We start from the raw sequence: 14,017 nt of genomic DNA on the forward strand, positions 1-14,017 counted from the left end.
AGGGCAAAGGTTCTAGCAGCTCACTAAGAGTCCCTGGAGGCTGTACCACCCTAAAGACACCTGAGTCATAATCCCTTGTCCTCCTCCTTCCTCCTGGGAGTGGCAGCAATTTGCTATTGGCAGAAACCTGCAGAAACAGACTTCTAACCCCGCCGCATGGCCAAGGGACGAATCTCCACCCCGCTGTCCACCTACACCACCTGTGTCAGGAGGCTGGGAGCACGAAAGGCTCCTGCTTGCTCCTCCACACCCGGGCCCCAGGTCTGGGTAACTCTGAGTAGTCAAAGGTGGATTTTCCTGAGCTGGTTTTATTTGTAGGTTTCTGGCAGGAATTGTTCCTTGGGGAAGCATGTATTCTTGCTCTCCATCCCTCGTGCAAATGTATTGCCTGGCTCAGGCTCTCCCTGGAGGTGGACTTAGGATGCTGGGTCTGCTCACCTGGCTTCTTTCTCTGTTGTAGAGAGTAGCTCCATGAAGGAGGTAATATATGGTTCTCAGTGATTTTATATTTGTAGATAAATGCAGCTCCTGGAAAGGTACCGTTCCGTTTAGAAAAGCAGGCCACCTCCTGCATTCATCTAATTTAATAACTAGCATTGCAGTTAATGAATAACCATTAGCCACCTTGGAATCTCCATGCTGTCAAATTATGGAGAAGCAAGCGTCTAACCCAAATTCTGCATTTCCCTCCCCTCTGGACTACTGGAGTATGTGCATTAGTTCATTCAGGGATATATTCCTGGTCTCCCCATTTAACCTACTTATCTTAAACTATCTTATCCTATTTGCCCCAGAATTTCTAAAAAGATCCTACCCAAGGAGACAAGATCATGCTTGCGAAATTTTTGTATGTATTGGTTTAGTTTTGGCAAAGTAAGGAGGTAGTTAAAATGAGACTTATAATGGAAAGCTAGCTGCTAGCGTCTCTCCATAATACACGTCTACCTTGCAGGAGAGTTGTGAGGATTAATTAATTTGTGTTTGTTAAGCACTTTGAGATCCTAAGATCAAAGGTTCTATAGAAATGCAAATTGTTATTATAATGATAACTTTTTAATATGAGCTCATATGTTTTGCCTTAGAGGCACAGTCTCACCCTAAGTTGCGTAGTTATACACGTAAATCTTCAAACATTATGATGAAAATGTACCTCTGAGGCCCTGATCCTTCCTTCTGCTCTAACGCTTCATGCACAGAGTTCCCTTTCACTTCAGACAGGTCCCATGCATGGGATAACTTCAACACTGTAAAACAAAAAGGCCATCGTGAGCCTTCACACTTCACACTGAGATAAATGAGTTCTGTTCTCACTCCATAAAGCTCCTGCTGATGGGAGTTACATCCACCTTGCTAATAAATGGACCAAGCAAAACACATCATTCTGAGTTCCAAGGGCTGAGCTTCGACTCTCCCCAGCCTGGGATGGCATCCATCTGTCTCACTCACCAACCAAACACCTGAAGGACAGACCAAAGGCAGCACCTTCCATCATGACATTTATTCCCCAGATAAAAAAAATCCTGAATTAAACTGCAATCATAATCCAAAATACGAGGCTTTCAACTGGGAGAAGATGTTGCTTCATGGCCATGTACAGTTAATGGTGCTGAGAGAGATGTAAAATGCCTCTGTGGGTATTGTGTAGGTGGGGCTGCAACTCTTACATCTCCCAGAAGATGGACTAAAGGTAAGGAGCCAACACGCCATCTCCTCAATGTCTTTTATCACTTGACACGTAGCCTCACAATGCTCCAGTTGTGAGAAAGCCTTTCCAGAAATGAACAGTCTGACCAGATCCTGCATGATTCCTTTCCACTAACATGGAAACCTTCAGAAGTTGTCATAGCCTGGGAAAATCCTGGCTACAACATATACCTCCTGTTGTCATAGAAAAGAATGAATGTTTGTCAAGTTTAACACCTCCCAGAATTTAAAATCTTCTAAATTTTCCCCTTGCCTCTCTTTTCCTCCACACAGTCTGACACAGACTTGATGCATTATCCAATATATCCCCTTCTACACTTCACGTTGTTGATCCCTCCGGCGAGCAATGAGCTCTGCAATCTGGGGGCTGTGCTGCAGAGCTGGCCATTCCCCCTCCCTGGCTGGTACAAGCACCTGGCTGGGCACACTCAGTCAACCTGTCTCCTCCATGGTTTTCTCTCCCGATTCCACAGAGCAGGCTGACCTCAGCTTTTCAAGGTGATGCTCAAGCACTCATCAGAACTACTCTCACTTCTCCTGGCTCCCAGTGAATTCTGACATTGTCTTCAGTAACGTCAAGATGAGTGGGGTCCCTCAGAACACAAAACACTCACAAAGCCCTTGTTACCATGATACACTGCCTATCAAACAGAGGCAGAATCCTTGTGCTGTATGTAGCAAATACTGGAGCCAAGGCTCACAGCCTGGTCCTCCAGTGAGGGCTGAGCTCATACAGAGGTTGACAGAGGTACTGCAGTACTGTCCGCTCAGTGATGTGTGTCATTGTTTTTAATCTCCAATCTGTAAACATTCAGACTGCAAATGCCTCAGACACAAAATATTTGCTATGTCAGAGTCAAGTGCTTCATACGTCTGTGGGAGGCTCGTCTGGGCTACCTTTCCCCAAGGCAATCTGGGAAGCAGAGCCATCAACAGCTCTGCAGCGTTACAAGGTTTTGGGTCACTCAGCCTCCTTCGGCCTTGCCACTGCGAGGAGCTATTCCAGTTTGCTGCTTCGACTCAAAGCCCAGCTGAAGAGCATTTGCAGCAGCCAAGCTGCATTCAGATGCCCAGGAAGTGCGTGCCACAAAAGGTGGCAACATGAATTCTGGAAAGGTGTCGTTTTCTCTCACAGCAGAGACAGTTCCTAGCAGGCCTGCACCTTGCACAAGTGGAAATGGAAACCGGAGGGGTTACTGCTATGCAGGGTACAGGATGCAGACACGTAGAAGACAGCAGCTAGTGTGCTCTCCCATGTCCCGTCCCTGCATGGCAGCCAGAGCCCCATGTGGGCAGCAAACGAGGAGGGGAGTACCAGGGAGGGGTGCATCAGGAATACATGGCTCAGCCTCCTGAAAACACATGCTTTTCCAGTGCCCTCTTCTGGAAAGCATCTTTGGCCCACGCAGCTGCTTTGCATGAGGTGCATGGAGCGATGCAGGGCACCCACTCCTGGGTCTACAGCCACGTCCAGGCCTGACCAGGACACCATGACCCGGACAGCCGTCCTGCCCTCGCTGCCCTCAGCCCTGACATGAGGGAGACAGAGGCTGCGGGTCCTTTCCATGACGGTGGCTGAGGAAAAAGGTTCACACTGGGAGTGTGGCTTGCCACATGTTGGCAGGTCCCCGCCATGAGGGCAGCTGAGAGCAGACCCACTGTGACAGTGGCTGCGGGAGGTGGGTCCTCACCACAAGGGTGGCTGAGGGCAGCAGGTCCCCACTTCCCCCCAGCAGGAACACACAGCCCCTCGCCTCCCCTTCTGGACACCTTCCTGCTTTTCCACAGCTCTACGGAGCAGCATCTGCACAGCCCCGCCTGCTTAGAGATAGCCGGGACATAGCAAACTCCTCTATTTAGGTGAAGCGTGCGGGTGAGGGAGGGAGGGAGAGAGGGAGGGAGGGAGGAGGAGGTGGACAGCAACGCTCTGCGGGCAGGCAGATGTGGCTGCCGCACGATTCCGCTTTGCTGCGAGGCGGAAAAATCGCAGCGCAGAGACCAGACGCGCTCAGCGCACCCGCAGCGGGCGGGGCAGCGCGGCGGGCGGGGCCTCCGCGCGCGCGTGCTCTCCGCTGACGTCACAATAGCGCTGGCCGCGGTCCCTGCCCGGTCGCAGCCGATCGGGGCTGGTTTGAGCTGGTGCGTCGCCATAGCGACGCCGGCTGCCCTATAAATAGGAGCGCCGCGGCGGTGGCGAAGCTTTGTCAGCCCGCTCCGCCCGCAGCGCCGCGCGGCCGCTCCGCTCAGGCGGCAGGGCGCCCCCCGGCCCGCTCCGCAGCGCCCGGCTCCGAGGACGCCGGGGCACCCGGAGGTGAGCGGGAGGGACGGCAGCGGGGCGGAAGCCGCCGGCGCGGAGCCACGTGTCTGCGGGGCCGCTGCCAGCGGGACGGGCGGGGAGCGGCGGGCACGGGGCCGCCCTCCGCCTCCTTCCTCCCGGGGAATCCCCGGCTCGGGGCCGCGGTGGCGGCGCGGAGGAGACAGGTGCGCGGAGCGGGGAGCGCGGGGGGCGAGCGGCGGGCGTCGCCGTTGGGCTTCGCTTTGTTAGAGCTTCGTTTGAGCCCGCTTCTCATCTGCTAGGCGAACGATGCGGAGTGGCCCGTGGTAGCAGCGGGTGGGTCGGGTGACGGGTGCTTCTCGGAGGTTTGTGGGTGAAGTTTAACGGCGTGGGACGGGTGGCCGTTGGTCTCAGAGCGTCGCGAGTTAGGATATGAAGCTGCGAGGCGTAGCGCGCTTTTGTAAGTGGCAAGCGGTGGTGTTGCTGGAGGTTACTGAATAGCTTAAGTCTTGATTTGCGTGGCTGGAAATAGTGCAGAGCGAAGGCCGAGGGCTGGATGGGGTTACACGAAACCGTATCTTCCCGATGACTCACTGGCTACCTTGCGATGCTGAGCTCTTGAAAGAGCAGCACGCACATCTGCTTCGGTTAGCAGCCGGAGCAGGCTGCCTTTCTCTGTTTGGGTCCTTAGTTAGTGCGACCTGTGTAACTTGCCCTGGTCTCGGGTTTTGGGTGGCAGGGGTACGTGCTTTTGCTTTTTAGCCCTGGTTGTCAGGGGCAGCCTTCTAGTTGGCTCCCTGTTAGCTTTGGAGTGCTGTGTAAAATCCTGCTATGAAGTGTTCAGTGGAGTTATTCACAAGACTCAGTGTGTGCCTATTGGGCCCCAATCAGGGTCTGCTGTTGTGGTGTGTTTCTACTGCTCCTGACAGCTCAGGTTCTCTTCTTGCGCATAGAACAGGGAAGCCCTAAGCACTGATAGAGCCAGGTATTCCGTTTCCTTTGAGTTACTGTGAGTTGTTACTGCTCAGAGGTAAGCTATATGCTCTGATTCTGTCCATAATAATGTGTCTACTGTCTCCCAGGAACTGGTGAGCTACCATAGTGCTTAAGAAAAGTGGTAGTTACATTAACACCAGTGCTAGCTGTAATGCTAACAGTAACTCTAGGGTACAGGCAAAGGAAAAGATGATGGAAACTAAATGGACTTAACAAGTACTGGCAGATACAGTTTTTGATAGATTCCGTGCATCATTCACGTGCTGAACAGAGGATAACTTGCATTCAATCTGATGAGGCTACTTTAGAGTGTCTTGTTGGTTCTGATTAAACCTGATGTGTCACCTGTTTAATTGAGGCTGTCAGTAGCCACTATAGGAATTGTAGCTATCAGTTACGTGACTGCCATGTAATAACTGCGTGGATTTGAAATGGTGAATGTGAACTTGCATGACTTTAAATGAAGTAACTTTTCTTTGTGGTTTCTTGTATCAACAGCTCGTGCTCAAGTCCCATCACGTAAACCTGAATGTCAGGAATCATGGCTAGCTTCAGCAAAGAAGAACTTGAATTCACTTTCCTCGATGAGGGCTTTACTGCCAAGGATATCCTTGACCAAAAAATAAATGAAGTGTCATCTTCTGTAAGTATGACAAGAAAATATCTGCATTTTGTGACACTGCAAGTTTATGAACTAATGGGATGAGTTGCCTCTGGATTTTGCAAGGCAGCCCTCTCCTCAATTGCAGACCAGACTTATTCTGTTACCTGTGGTTTGTAACTTCAACGTGTGTGTTTGCTCTAGGATGATAAAGATGCCTTCTATGTTGCTGACCTCGGGGATATTGTGAAGAAGCACATGCGGTGGCATAAAGCCCTTCCTCGAGTGACCCCTTTCTATGCTGTCAAATGTAATGACAGTGAAGCTGTAGTGAAGACTCTTGCTGTTCTTGGGGCAGGATTTGATTGTGCCAGTAAGGTAAGACGTTGTCTGTGTTTGGGTCTGTGGCATTAGTACATGCTCAGCTGTGAAGTGCTTGTATAAAGTTGAGCATAAGCATGCCCTGTCACTTCTGTTTTGATTATTTTGATTGTTCATCTAGAAATAATATCCTTAATGTAATCTGTTCTCTCTAGACGGAAATACAGCTGGTTCAGAGCATTGGTGTACCTCCTGAGAGAATAATATATGCAAATCCCTGCAAACAACTATCTCAAATCAAACATGCTGCTATCAGTGGTGTACAGATGATGACATTTGATAGTGAAGTAGAACTAATGAAAATTGCAAGGGCCCACCCAAAAGCCAAGTAAGTCAGCCTGGCTGTTTTAAAATTCTTGCTTGAGTTCTCGTTTACTGAAACATTTGCAGTTATCTGCAACTTGTTCTTTAAGATGTGATGTGAAATTGAGATGATAAGCTTACTTCAGCCACTGAAATCTAAACCTGTATACTGGACATTAGGAGAAAGCAGACAGGAAAGCTTGCATGTTTAAGGTTGCCCTTGTTCTGAAATCATCCCTCCCCAATAAGGATGTCTTATGCTAGATTTGGTTTCTTCCCTGTTTCCAGGTTAGTGTTGCGTATCACAACTGATGACTCCAAAGCGGTTTGTCGTCTCAGTGTTAAATTTGGAGCTACCCTTAAGACCAGCAGGCTTCTTCTGGAGCGTGCAAAAGAGCTGGACCTTGCCATTATTGGAGTGAGGTGCGTTCCATTTCAGAATGCAGATGACATAGGATCTGAGTGATGGAGCTGACAATAGATAATGCTTTTTAGTACTGTGACTTGTGAACTTACTGACTTAGCAAAGACCAGCTAATATTGTGTATCTCTTTCTAGTTTCCATGTTGGCAGTGGGTGTACAGACCCAGAGACCTTTGTTCAGGCAATCTCTGATGCCCGCTGTGTGTTCGACATGGGGGTGAGTAGTAGAATTCTATTTAATCTGGAACTGCTGTTGAACTGTTGTGGCAAATCCAAATTGTATAACTGTTACAGGGTTAGAAGTTGAAGTCGCTCACTTCATGTTACTGTGTCTGAGGTCTTGGTGGTTTATTTTAGTGCTGCATAAAATCAGCAGATCAAACCAAGGTGGCTGTTACAGGAGCCCACTGAATTAGCTCTGTTCTCAGATCTTAATAGAATGACTTACTGGTTTATTTATTTTCAGCTAAAATGATGAACTAAAGGCTTTCCTTAACGCTATTCTGCTTAATTCCACTTCAGGCTGAACTTGGCTTCAGTATGTATCTGCTTGACATTGGTGGTGGCTTCCCTGGCTCTGAAGACGTCAAGCTTAAATTTGAAGAGGTATAGCTTTGCTAAGAACTTCCTGGGTTGTGGAGTCTTTCTGAATTGTGTTAAAATCTAGCTCTTCTCTTGGCATGAAGAGACACTCATAGGAGAATGCCTGGTCAGAAATGGAATTTAGAAGAAAAGGAGACTATGTTTGGAAGCTGAAAATAAGATTATCTCGCAAGATAGAGTTCAATGAGTGCATGAACGTGCAGAGATACCAAACTCGTAGAGTGAGTTTTAATTGCAGTCTTGATTCTCACTGGCATTAACTTCTTGCAGTTGATTATCTACTTCAAGTGTTCTGAATTGGTGCTGCTCCACATAAGATGAGAAAACCCTGAACCCATACAGTCTGAGTGGCTTTGAGCAGTGATCTGGTTTATAGCTAGTGTTTGAGTGTGTGTTTTTGTTTGATCAGTTCTCTAGTCTGCTTTCACAGAAACACCTACTTCCAGAAGAGAAAGGTGACTTAGCATTATGAGGACGTAGAGCAGTGTTGTCAGAGCACCTACCAGTCTAAAGTGATGTTAAATGATGTTTTCTGTTTATATCAGGAGGCATCAAGTAAGTCTCTCAGAGTGAATTATCTGCTAATAATGTGGGCTAATGTTGCCTCACTTGTTATACCTGTTAATGAAAGCTGTCTTTTCCTGGTGTAGTACTGGCTTTGTATGAAATACCAAGTGCAAATGGTGCTGAGTGGGCTGCAAGGCATGAGGCAGTCTTGCAGTGGTTGGAGGCAGTTTAATCACTGATGCCTTCACAGCTACTGCTAACAGTTTGAGATGATGACAAAGATTTCTGTAGTCTTAAAATCCCATGAGATGACTTCTCTGGGATGCAGTGAACTGGAGGATGTGACGTTATTATCAGTTAGAAGCAGACCAGGAATTGAAGGGTGTTGACATGTGAGGCACTAATGCTGGTTTAATGAGCCCAGGAGGGGTGACTTCACTTAGACTTCAGTGACCAAACAGCTCGTGTTTAAATTTCAAAGCTGCAAGAGTCCGCTTCTCTTGTCTTACACTTTGAAAATACAGTAAAGCAAAGACAAATGATACAGTAAGCCACTTGTGTATTCTAACCTGTGCATTACTGTGAGTGTGAAAGTTTGACTTCATCCCAGACTTAACATTGTATCTGGGTGGCTGCTGAACTAGTAATACTTGCGACTGTGTTACTTCCTAGATCACAAACGTAATCAACCCAGCGCTGGACAAATACTTTCCTTTGGATTCTGAAGTAACTATTATTGCAGAGCCAGGAAGATACTACGTTGCATCAGCATTCACGCTGGCAGTCAATATCATTGCAAAAAAGATTGTATTAAAGGAGCAAACAGGTTCTGATGGTATGTAAATCCAGAGTTGGTCTTCCTCTAGCTGAACTGTTTCTTTACAAGCACTCTCTTACTAGCATCTCTACTTCTTCCAGATGAAGATGATGTGAATGACAAAACGCTCATGTATTATGTGAATGATGGTGTCTATGGATCGTTCAATTGCATCTTGTATGACCATGCTCACGTTAAACCAGTCCTGCAAAAGGTAAGGCAGCTCACAAGTAACCTTGGTAGTTTGGCTGTGGATAAATCCTCCTCATAGCAGTCAGCACTCCCTCTGTGTAACCAGAATCTGGTATTAAACTGTGGAGGTGTGCAGGGGAACTTAATTCAGAGCTGAGGGTGCAGAAGGACCTGCAATCAGGTCTTCCTCCTGTTAGAGGAGAGGCAGAGTGCTGTGCATCCATCAGTCATGACATTACTTCTGGAAGCTGCTTTGCTTGTCAAACTAATTAGACTCGTTTCTTTAGCGGCCTAAACCAGATGACAGCTGCTACTCCTGCAGCATATGGGGACCAACATGTGATGGCCTAGATCGTATTGTGGAGCGCTGTAACATGCCAGAGCTGCAAGTTGGTGACTGGATCCTGTTTGAAAACATGGGTGCCTATACTGTCGCAGCAGCTTCTACTTTCAATGGATTCCAGAGGCCAACAATACATTATGTGATGTCCAGACCAGCATGGTTAGTAATTTAAATATGGAAATAACTCGATCCATCGAGTGCTTGCATTACAGGATCTGCAGTGAATAGCTTGTCAGTTGTGACTGTTCTGTGTCAAACAGTGCTGTGGCTGAGGGGCTGTATTGTGTGGAAAACCATATTTTTATGTGTAAAGCAACACCTCTGGAAGTCTGTGTGTTTTTAGAACAATCATAACACTACCAATTTCTTTTTGCTCTGATGTACTAATCTCTAGTAGAAGTGCTTTTAAATAGAAAATGCTGGGAGTCCTGTCTTGCACAACATAGTACAGATCCTTTACAGTTAGCATCAGTGATCAGAGACAAATCAGTCATCATTTTGATCTTGTATGTGGATAGCCTACTAAATCTTGACTGTAAGGAACGTGAATATAAAGGGGCAATTCTTAACTGTGCAGCTTCACAATATGTTCTGTTGGAGAGCTGCTTGTGGCGTAAGTTGAGCTCTGGACTGCTGCTTGCTGCAGTCTGTTGGATCTCCATAGGAAGCCTTTAAATAGACTGAGAAAAGCAAGGTTACTGAAGTACCAGAATACTGCAGAATTGCACCTTTAAACAGTGCTTAAGTAATCTGGTTGTTTTCTCTGCGAAGCAGGTTAATGGCCTTCAATAAAAGTGGGTTCTTATGTAAGAGGAAGTCCTTATCTCTACTGAAGTTTGCTTGTTAAAGTGCTAAAAAGTTTGGGCAGCAGTATTAGCATGATTTAATAGGATCGGGTTCTGAGATTTACTGTCAGAATGTGTGGGAGGAGCTTTAGCTGTTTAAAAGCTTCCTCCAGTCTTTCATTAGCCTTGCTTCCCTATAAACAGGGATTGTGTTATTGTTTGGTTCCCTCTCTGCTTTAGTGACACCTCCAGTCAACTGAAGCATTCCTCAAGTTTACTTCCCATCAGACTCCAGACTTCTCTGAAATTAGAAGTGGCTCTGCCTGAGTTTTAATCGACTTTTTCACTGTAGATTTGTGTTAAAATTGTCATATTTGAGCTGAGGCATGCTGAACATGAATAAGCCAATGTAACAGTTGTCCAAAGCTACAGTTCCCTACTAGCATGTGCTAACCCTTACCTGAGGGGGATATAAGTAGTAAGGCAATGCTGCATGTCTTTTCAGCACAGACAAAAGCTTTTTGATATGTATTCTACATATATAGGTGTACAACTATATTTGTGGCTCTAACTGTGCAGTGTGTAAGGGATTGTTTGAGTGCATATCACATGGGTGACCACGTGGTAAACCCAGCTTTTGTTAGCATGCAGTGTAAGTAGTCAAAAACTAGCTCTGTACTGAGCTTGTTTTGGTGTCTGAGGACAAAGGGAGTTGTGGTTCTCCTGTGCCAACTCAGTGATGTTCTTACTGTTTTCCTCACCTGGAATTCAAGATATCTGAGAACGGAAAGTGAATTTCATTCTGGAATGGCTCTGAGTCATGAAACCTGTATAGTGTGTGGCACAAAGATGTAGGTCCTGAGATATGTTTATCTGCAGATATAGATCCTACTTGGAAACAGTGGAACAGCTTAATAGTGGTGATTGCACTAAAGACTGCAGACAACATGCACAGAGTCTATTGTGCTTTGCTAATCTGTTCTAATACTGTCTGGGTTATAAAGCGTCAATTCTTGTTCTGGTAGCTACACAGTAGTAACTGAACTATTTCATGCATCTCTTCTAGGATGTTGTAGTGAAATACTCTTCTGACTGTCACTGTTTTTCTTTCCAGGCAACTCATGCAACAGATCAAGGAGCAGGAGTTCCTAGCTGAAGTGGAGGAGCAGGATGTTGCTAGTCTGCCCCTCTCCTGTGCCTGTGAAAGTGGGATTGAGTATCCAGCGACTTGTGCTTCAGCTAGTATTAATGTATAAATAATACTTAGTTACTAACTGCAAGTTTAGTCATTGAATGTAGGGCATTTGGGGACCATTAACTTAATTCTTGCTAGGATTTTTAAGTGTTTTTTAAAAGTTTAGGTTTGGCATAAAGCGACAAAAAACGACTAGGAGATGGGTCACATTTATCTGTGTTCCTATGGAAACTATTTGAATATTGTTTTATATGGATTTTTATTCACTTTTCATGTATGCTACTAAAGACTGACCCTCACCTGTCAAACAAGTATTTGTAGCTTGTGTATGGCAGAATGGGCTAAGCTGAGTGAGCTGTGACCTACCCGTCTGGAAATAAAGGTATATTGAAATAACTGCTCCTATGCTGGTCCATCTGTAGCAAATTCACCCCGTGGTGGAGAGCTGCTGCAAAGTACGTGAGCCATTCTTCAGCCCTTACCCTGAGTGGAAGTGGTGTGGGGAAGCAGCTTGCTGGGTTTGTGACTAGAAAAAGTAGCTACTGAAGCATATCTGGTTATTAATGAAAACGTAGCACAAGCCCTGTGTCTGCCACGGGCAAGTTGCTTGTTACAGAAGGTGCAAAGAGAAGGGTTAAAATACGTAAGGAGGAAAGAGGTTGGAACTACGTGGCTGCCCCATGTTTAGAGTGGTGTTAAAAGTGGCTGAGAGCTGACACGTGACCCATTATGTGTATGATACCATCAAAGCTTTTACTTACGGAGATATTGAACTGAAGTTTTCAGAGTAGATGTGATAACTGAGTAAACAGTGGGAGATTGTGCAAGGAGTGCTTCCTGGAGGAGAGCACTGTGACCTCCAGCTGACCTGCTGCTGGTTTATTGCCTCCTGTGGGGCCCAAACAGCAGTGTTCCTAATGTGTGCTGCAGGTCCCTGGGGCTGCTTTATACTGGAGAGGGAAATAGCGATGTCAACCTTTCAAGCTCATCCCCAGAGCAGATTCAGCTGCCGTCAGCTCCTCTTCACTGTCCCTTTTAAAGGCAGGTGCCTGGTAGCCTCAGCCTGTGCTCTGTGAGACTTGAGAACACCTAGCACTTCAAGGCAGCTGCCTGCCTTCCTGTGCAGCTCTCGCTGCAGCATGGGCCCACTGCTCAGCCTGTCTAGGTCCCTCTGGGTGGAATCCCATCCATCGGGTGTGTCAGCTGCACCCCACAGCTTGGCGTCATCTGCAAACTTGCTGGGGGTGCACTTGATCCCATAAATGATGATGCTAATGATGTTACAGAGCACGTGTCCCACCACTGACCCCTGCAGGACACCACTGACCTGCAGTTAGACACTCAGATACTGGCCACCACTGGGTACAATCCTCACCTATCCAACAGCCCACCCCTCAAACCCACATCTCTCCTGTTCAGAGAGTAGGGTGTTATGGGCAACTGTGTCAAAGGCCTTACTGCAGTCCAGACGGATGACATTGGTGTCTCTCTCCTGGTCCTCTGATGCAATTACACAATCATAAAAGGCCGCAAACGTGTGAGGGCATAGCTTCTTGTCACTCCATTCCTCTCTGAGTGGTGAAGCCACCTGTGGGGTGAAACAAGAGTAGGCTCCTTGCATAAAGCCATCTGTGGCCACACGTGTACTGGAAGGGAAGTGACATTCTGTGCACCCCTCATCCTGGTGGCTCGAAAAGGAAAGGTGGGAGTGCAACAGTGAGGATGGAGGGTGCTCTACCCCTCTGTGGGATCAGAAGGAGCGAGCTGGGAGTCCAGACTCCCATGGGCCTCGGGTGACCTCATCTAGTGCCTGACGGTGGGTGGCCTCCACGTTGGATGGTCTGTATCCACGGACAAGGCACGACCCAAGCCATCCCAAGAGATCCCGAAAGCGTTGCGTGAAGATCTCACATGAACGTTATTTGATCGTCAAGAAGGAAAAGGACAACAATAATTGCAACAGTAATTCCATTTAATTTTCTCTTGAGGAGTAACTCACTGTACAGGAGCGTCCTGCGTTTATCCGCACGTCGCTGTATTTGCAGTCTGAAGGCAGTGGGTGTCTCCCTGGCTCTGCTTTGATTTCAGTGCCCGAATTATAAATATCTTCCTTTCACGTTCCTCCTTAGCTACCTCAATCGCTGCGTCTACACTACTGAAAATGAAATGAGCTGCAGGGGGATGGCCGCGGGGGGATGGATGCAGGGGGATGGATGCATGGGGGATGGATGCTGGGGGATGGATGCTGGGGGATGGATGCACAGGAGTGGCTGCAGGTGGCAGCAGCTGCTCGCGGTCCCAGCTGGTGGTAGCTGCCCTCTGCTTCACGACCGGGTCCGGCTCTGAGGTGCCCTGCAGATGGTGGCCGTGTGAACATCTGGGCTGGAGAATCCGTGCGGCTGAAGCCCGAGGCTTCGCTGCTCCTGGTACCGCGGGGATGAGCGGGGAGAGGCTGTCAATGAGGGCGTCAGGGTTGTAGGAATTGTGCTGTGTATACATAGGTATACTAGAGGGGGTGTACGGGAAAGATGGGGACGGGTCTTCATCAGGAAGGGTAGTGATAAGGCAAGGGTGAGTGGCTTCAGGCTAAAGAAGAGGAGATTTAAAATAGTAGTTAGGAGGAAATTCCTTGCTCAGAGGATGGTGAGGGGCTGGCACAGCTGCCCAGAGAGCTGTGGTGCCCCCCTTCCCTGGGGATGCTCAAAATTGGATTGGGTGGGCCCTGGGCAGCCTGAGCTGGTGGGGGGCATCCAGCCCATAGCAGGGGGTAGGTGGGTGGGCTGTGAGATCCCTTCCAACCCAAACCCTTCTGTGATCTTATGACATTCCCACTGAGAAACCTGGATGTGGTGCTGGGCACCAGGGGTCTGTCCAGCCTGCTTTGTTCTCGCT

The 14,017-nt window shown here is 47.7% G+C and overlaps 2 protein-coding genes across 3 annotated transcripts in view; both read left to right on the plus strand.

The window, feature by feature from the left end:
* NOL10 (nucleolar protein 10) overlaps positions 1 to 14,017 on the plus strand; it is a 450,419-nt gene that overhangs the window by 116,344 nt on the left and 320,058 nt on the right. The gene's annotated exons all lie outside the window — the stretch shown is intronic.
* On the plus strand, positions 3,897 to 11,521 carry ODC1 (ornithine decarboxylase 1). 2 transcript variants are annotated; one of them, XM_065730730.1, is made up of 11 exons: positions 3,897 to 4,015; positions 5,474 to 5,618; positions 5,781 to 5,954; positions 6,113 to 6,285; positions 6,549 to 6,683; positions 6,819 to 6,900; positions 7,206 to 7,289; positions 8,466 to 8,628; positions 8,712 to 8,824; positions 9,090 to 9,304; positions 11,045 to 11,521. In XM_065730730.1, the coding sequence occupies exons 2-11, from the start codon at positions 5,505 to 5,507 to the stop codon at positions 11,184 to 11,186; spliced, it is 1,395 nt and encodes a 464-aa protein (XP_065586802.1). In that variant the 5' UTR covers positions 3,897 to 4,015; positions 5,474 to 5,504; the 3' UTR covers positions 11,187 to 11,521. The 2 variants fall into 2 exon arrangements, with proteins under 2 accessions (XP_065586802.1, XP_065586803.1); XM_065730731.1 differs by lacking the exon at positions 3,897 to 4,015 and adding an exon at positions 4,159 to 4,185.

The sequence above is a fragment of the Cyrtonyx montezumae genome, unplaced genomic scaffold (assembly GCF_038088225.1).
Source record: "Cyrtonyx montezumae isolate F1298 unplaced genomic scaffold, pur_monq_1.0 scaffold_13, whole genome shotgun sequence".
Lineage (NCBI taxonomy): Eukaryota > Metazoa > Chordata > Aves > Galliformes > Odontophoridae > Cyrtonyx > Cyrtonyx montezumae.

Excerpts from the sequence above, each read along its gene's own strand:
- ODC1 (XM_065730730.1), top strand. The coding sequence starts at position 5,505 with ATGTCAGGAATCATGGCTAGCTTCAGCAAAGAAGAACTTGAATTCACT. Across the intron at positions 5,955-6,112 it reads GATTTGATTGTGCCAGTAAG|ACGGAAATACAGCTGGTTCA; the intron begins GTAAGACGTTGT and ends TGTTCTCTCTAG. Across the intron at positions 6,684-6,818 it reads CTTGCCATTATTGGAGTGAG|TTTCCATGTTGGCAGTGGGT; the intron begins GTGCGTTCCATT and ends ATCTCTTTCTAG.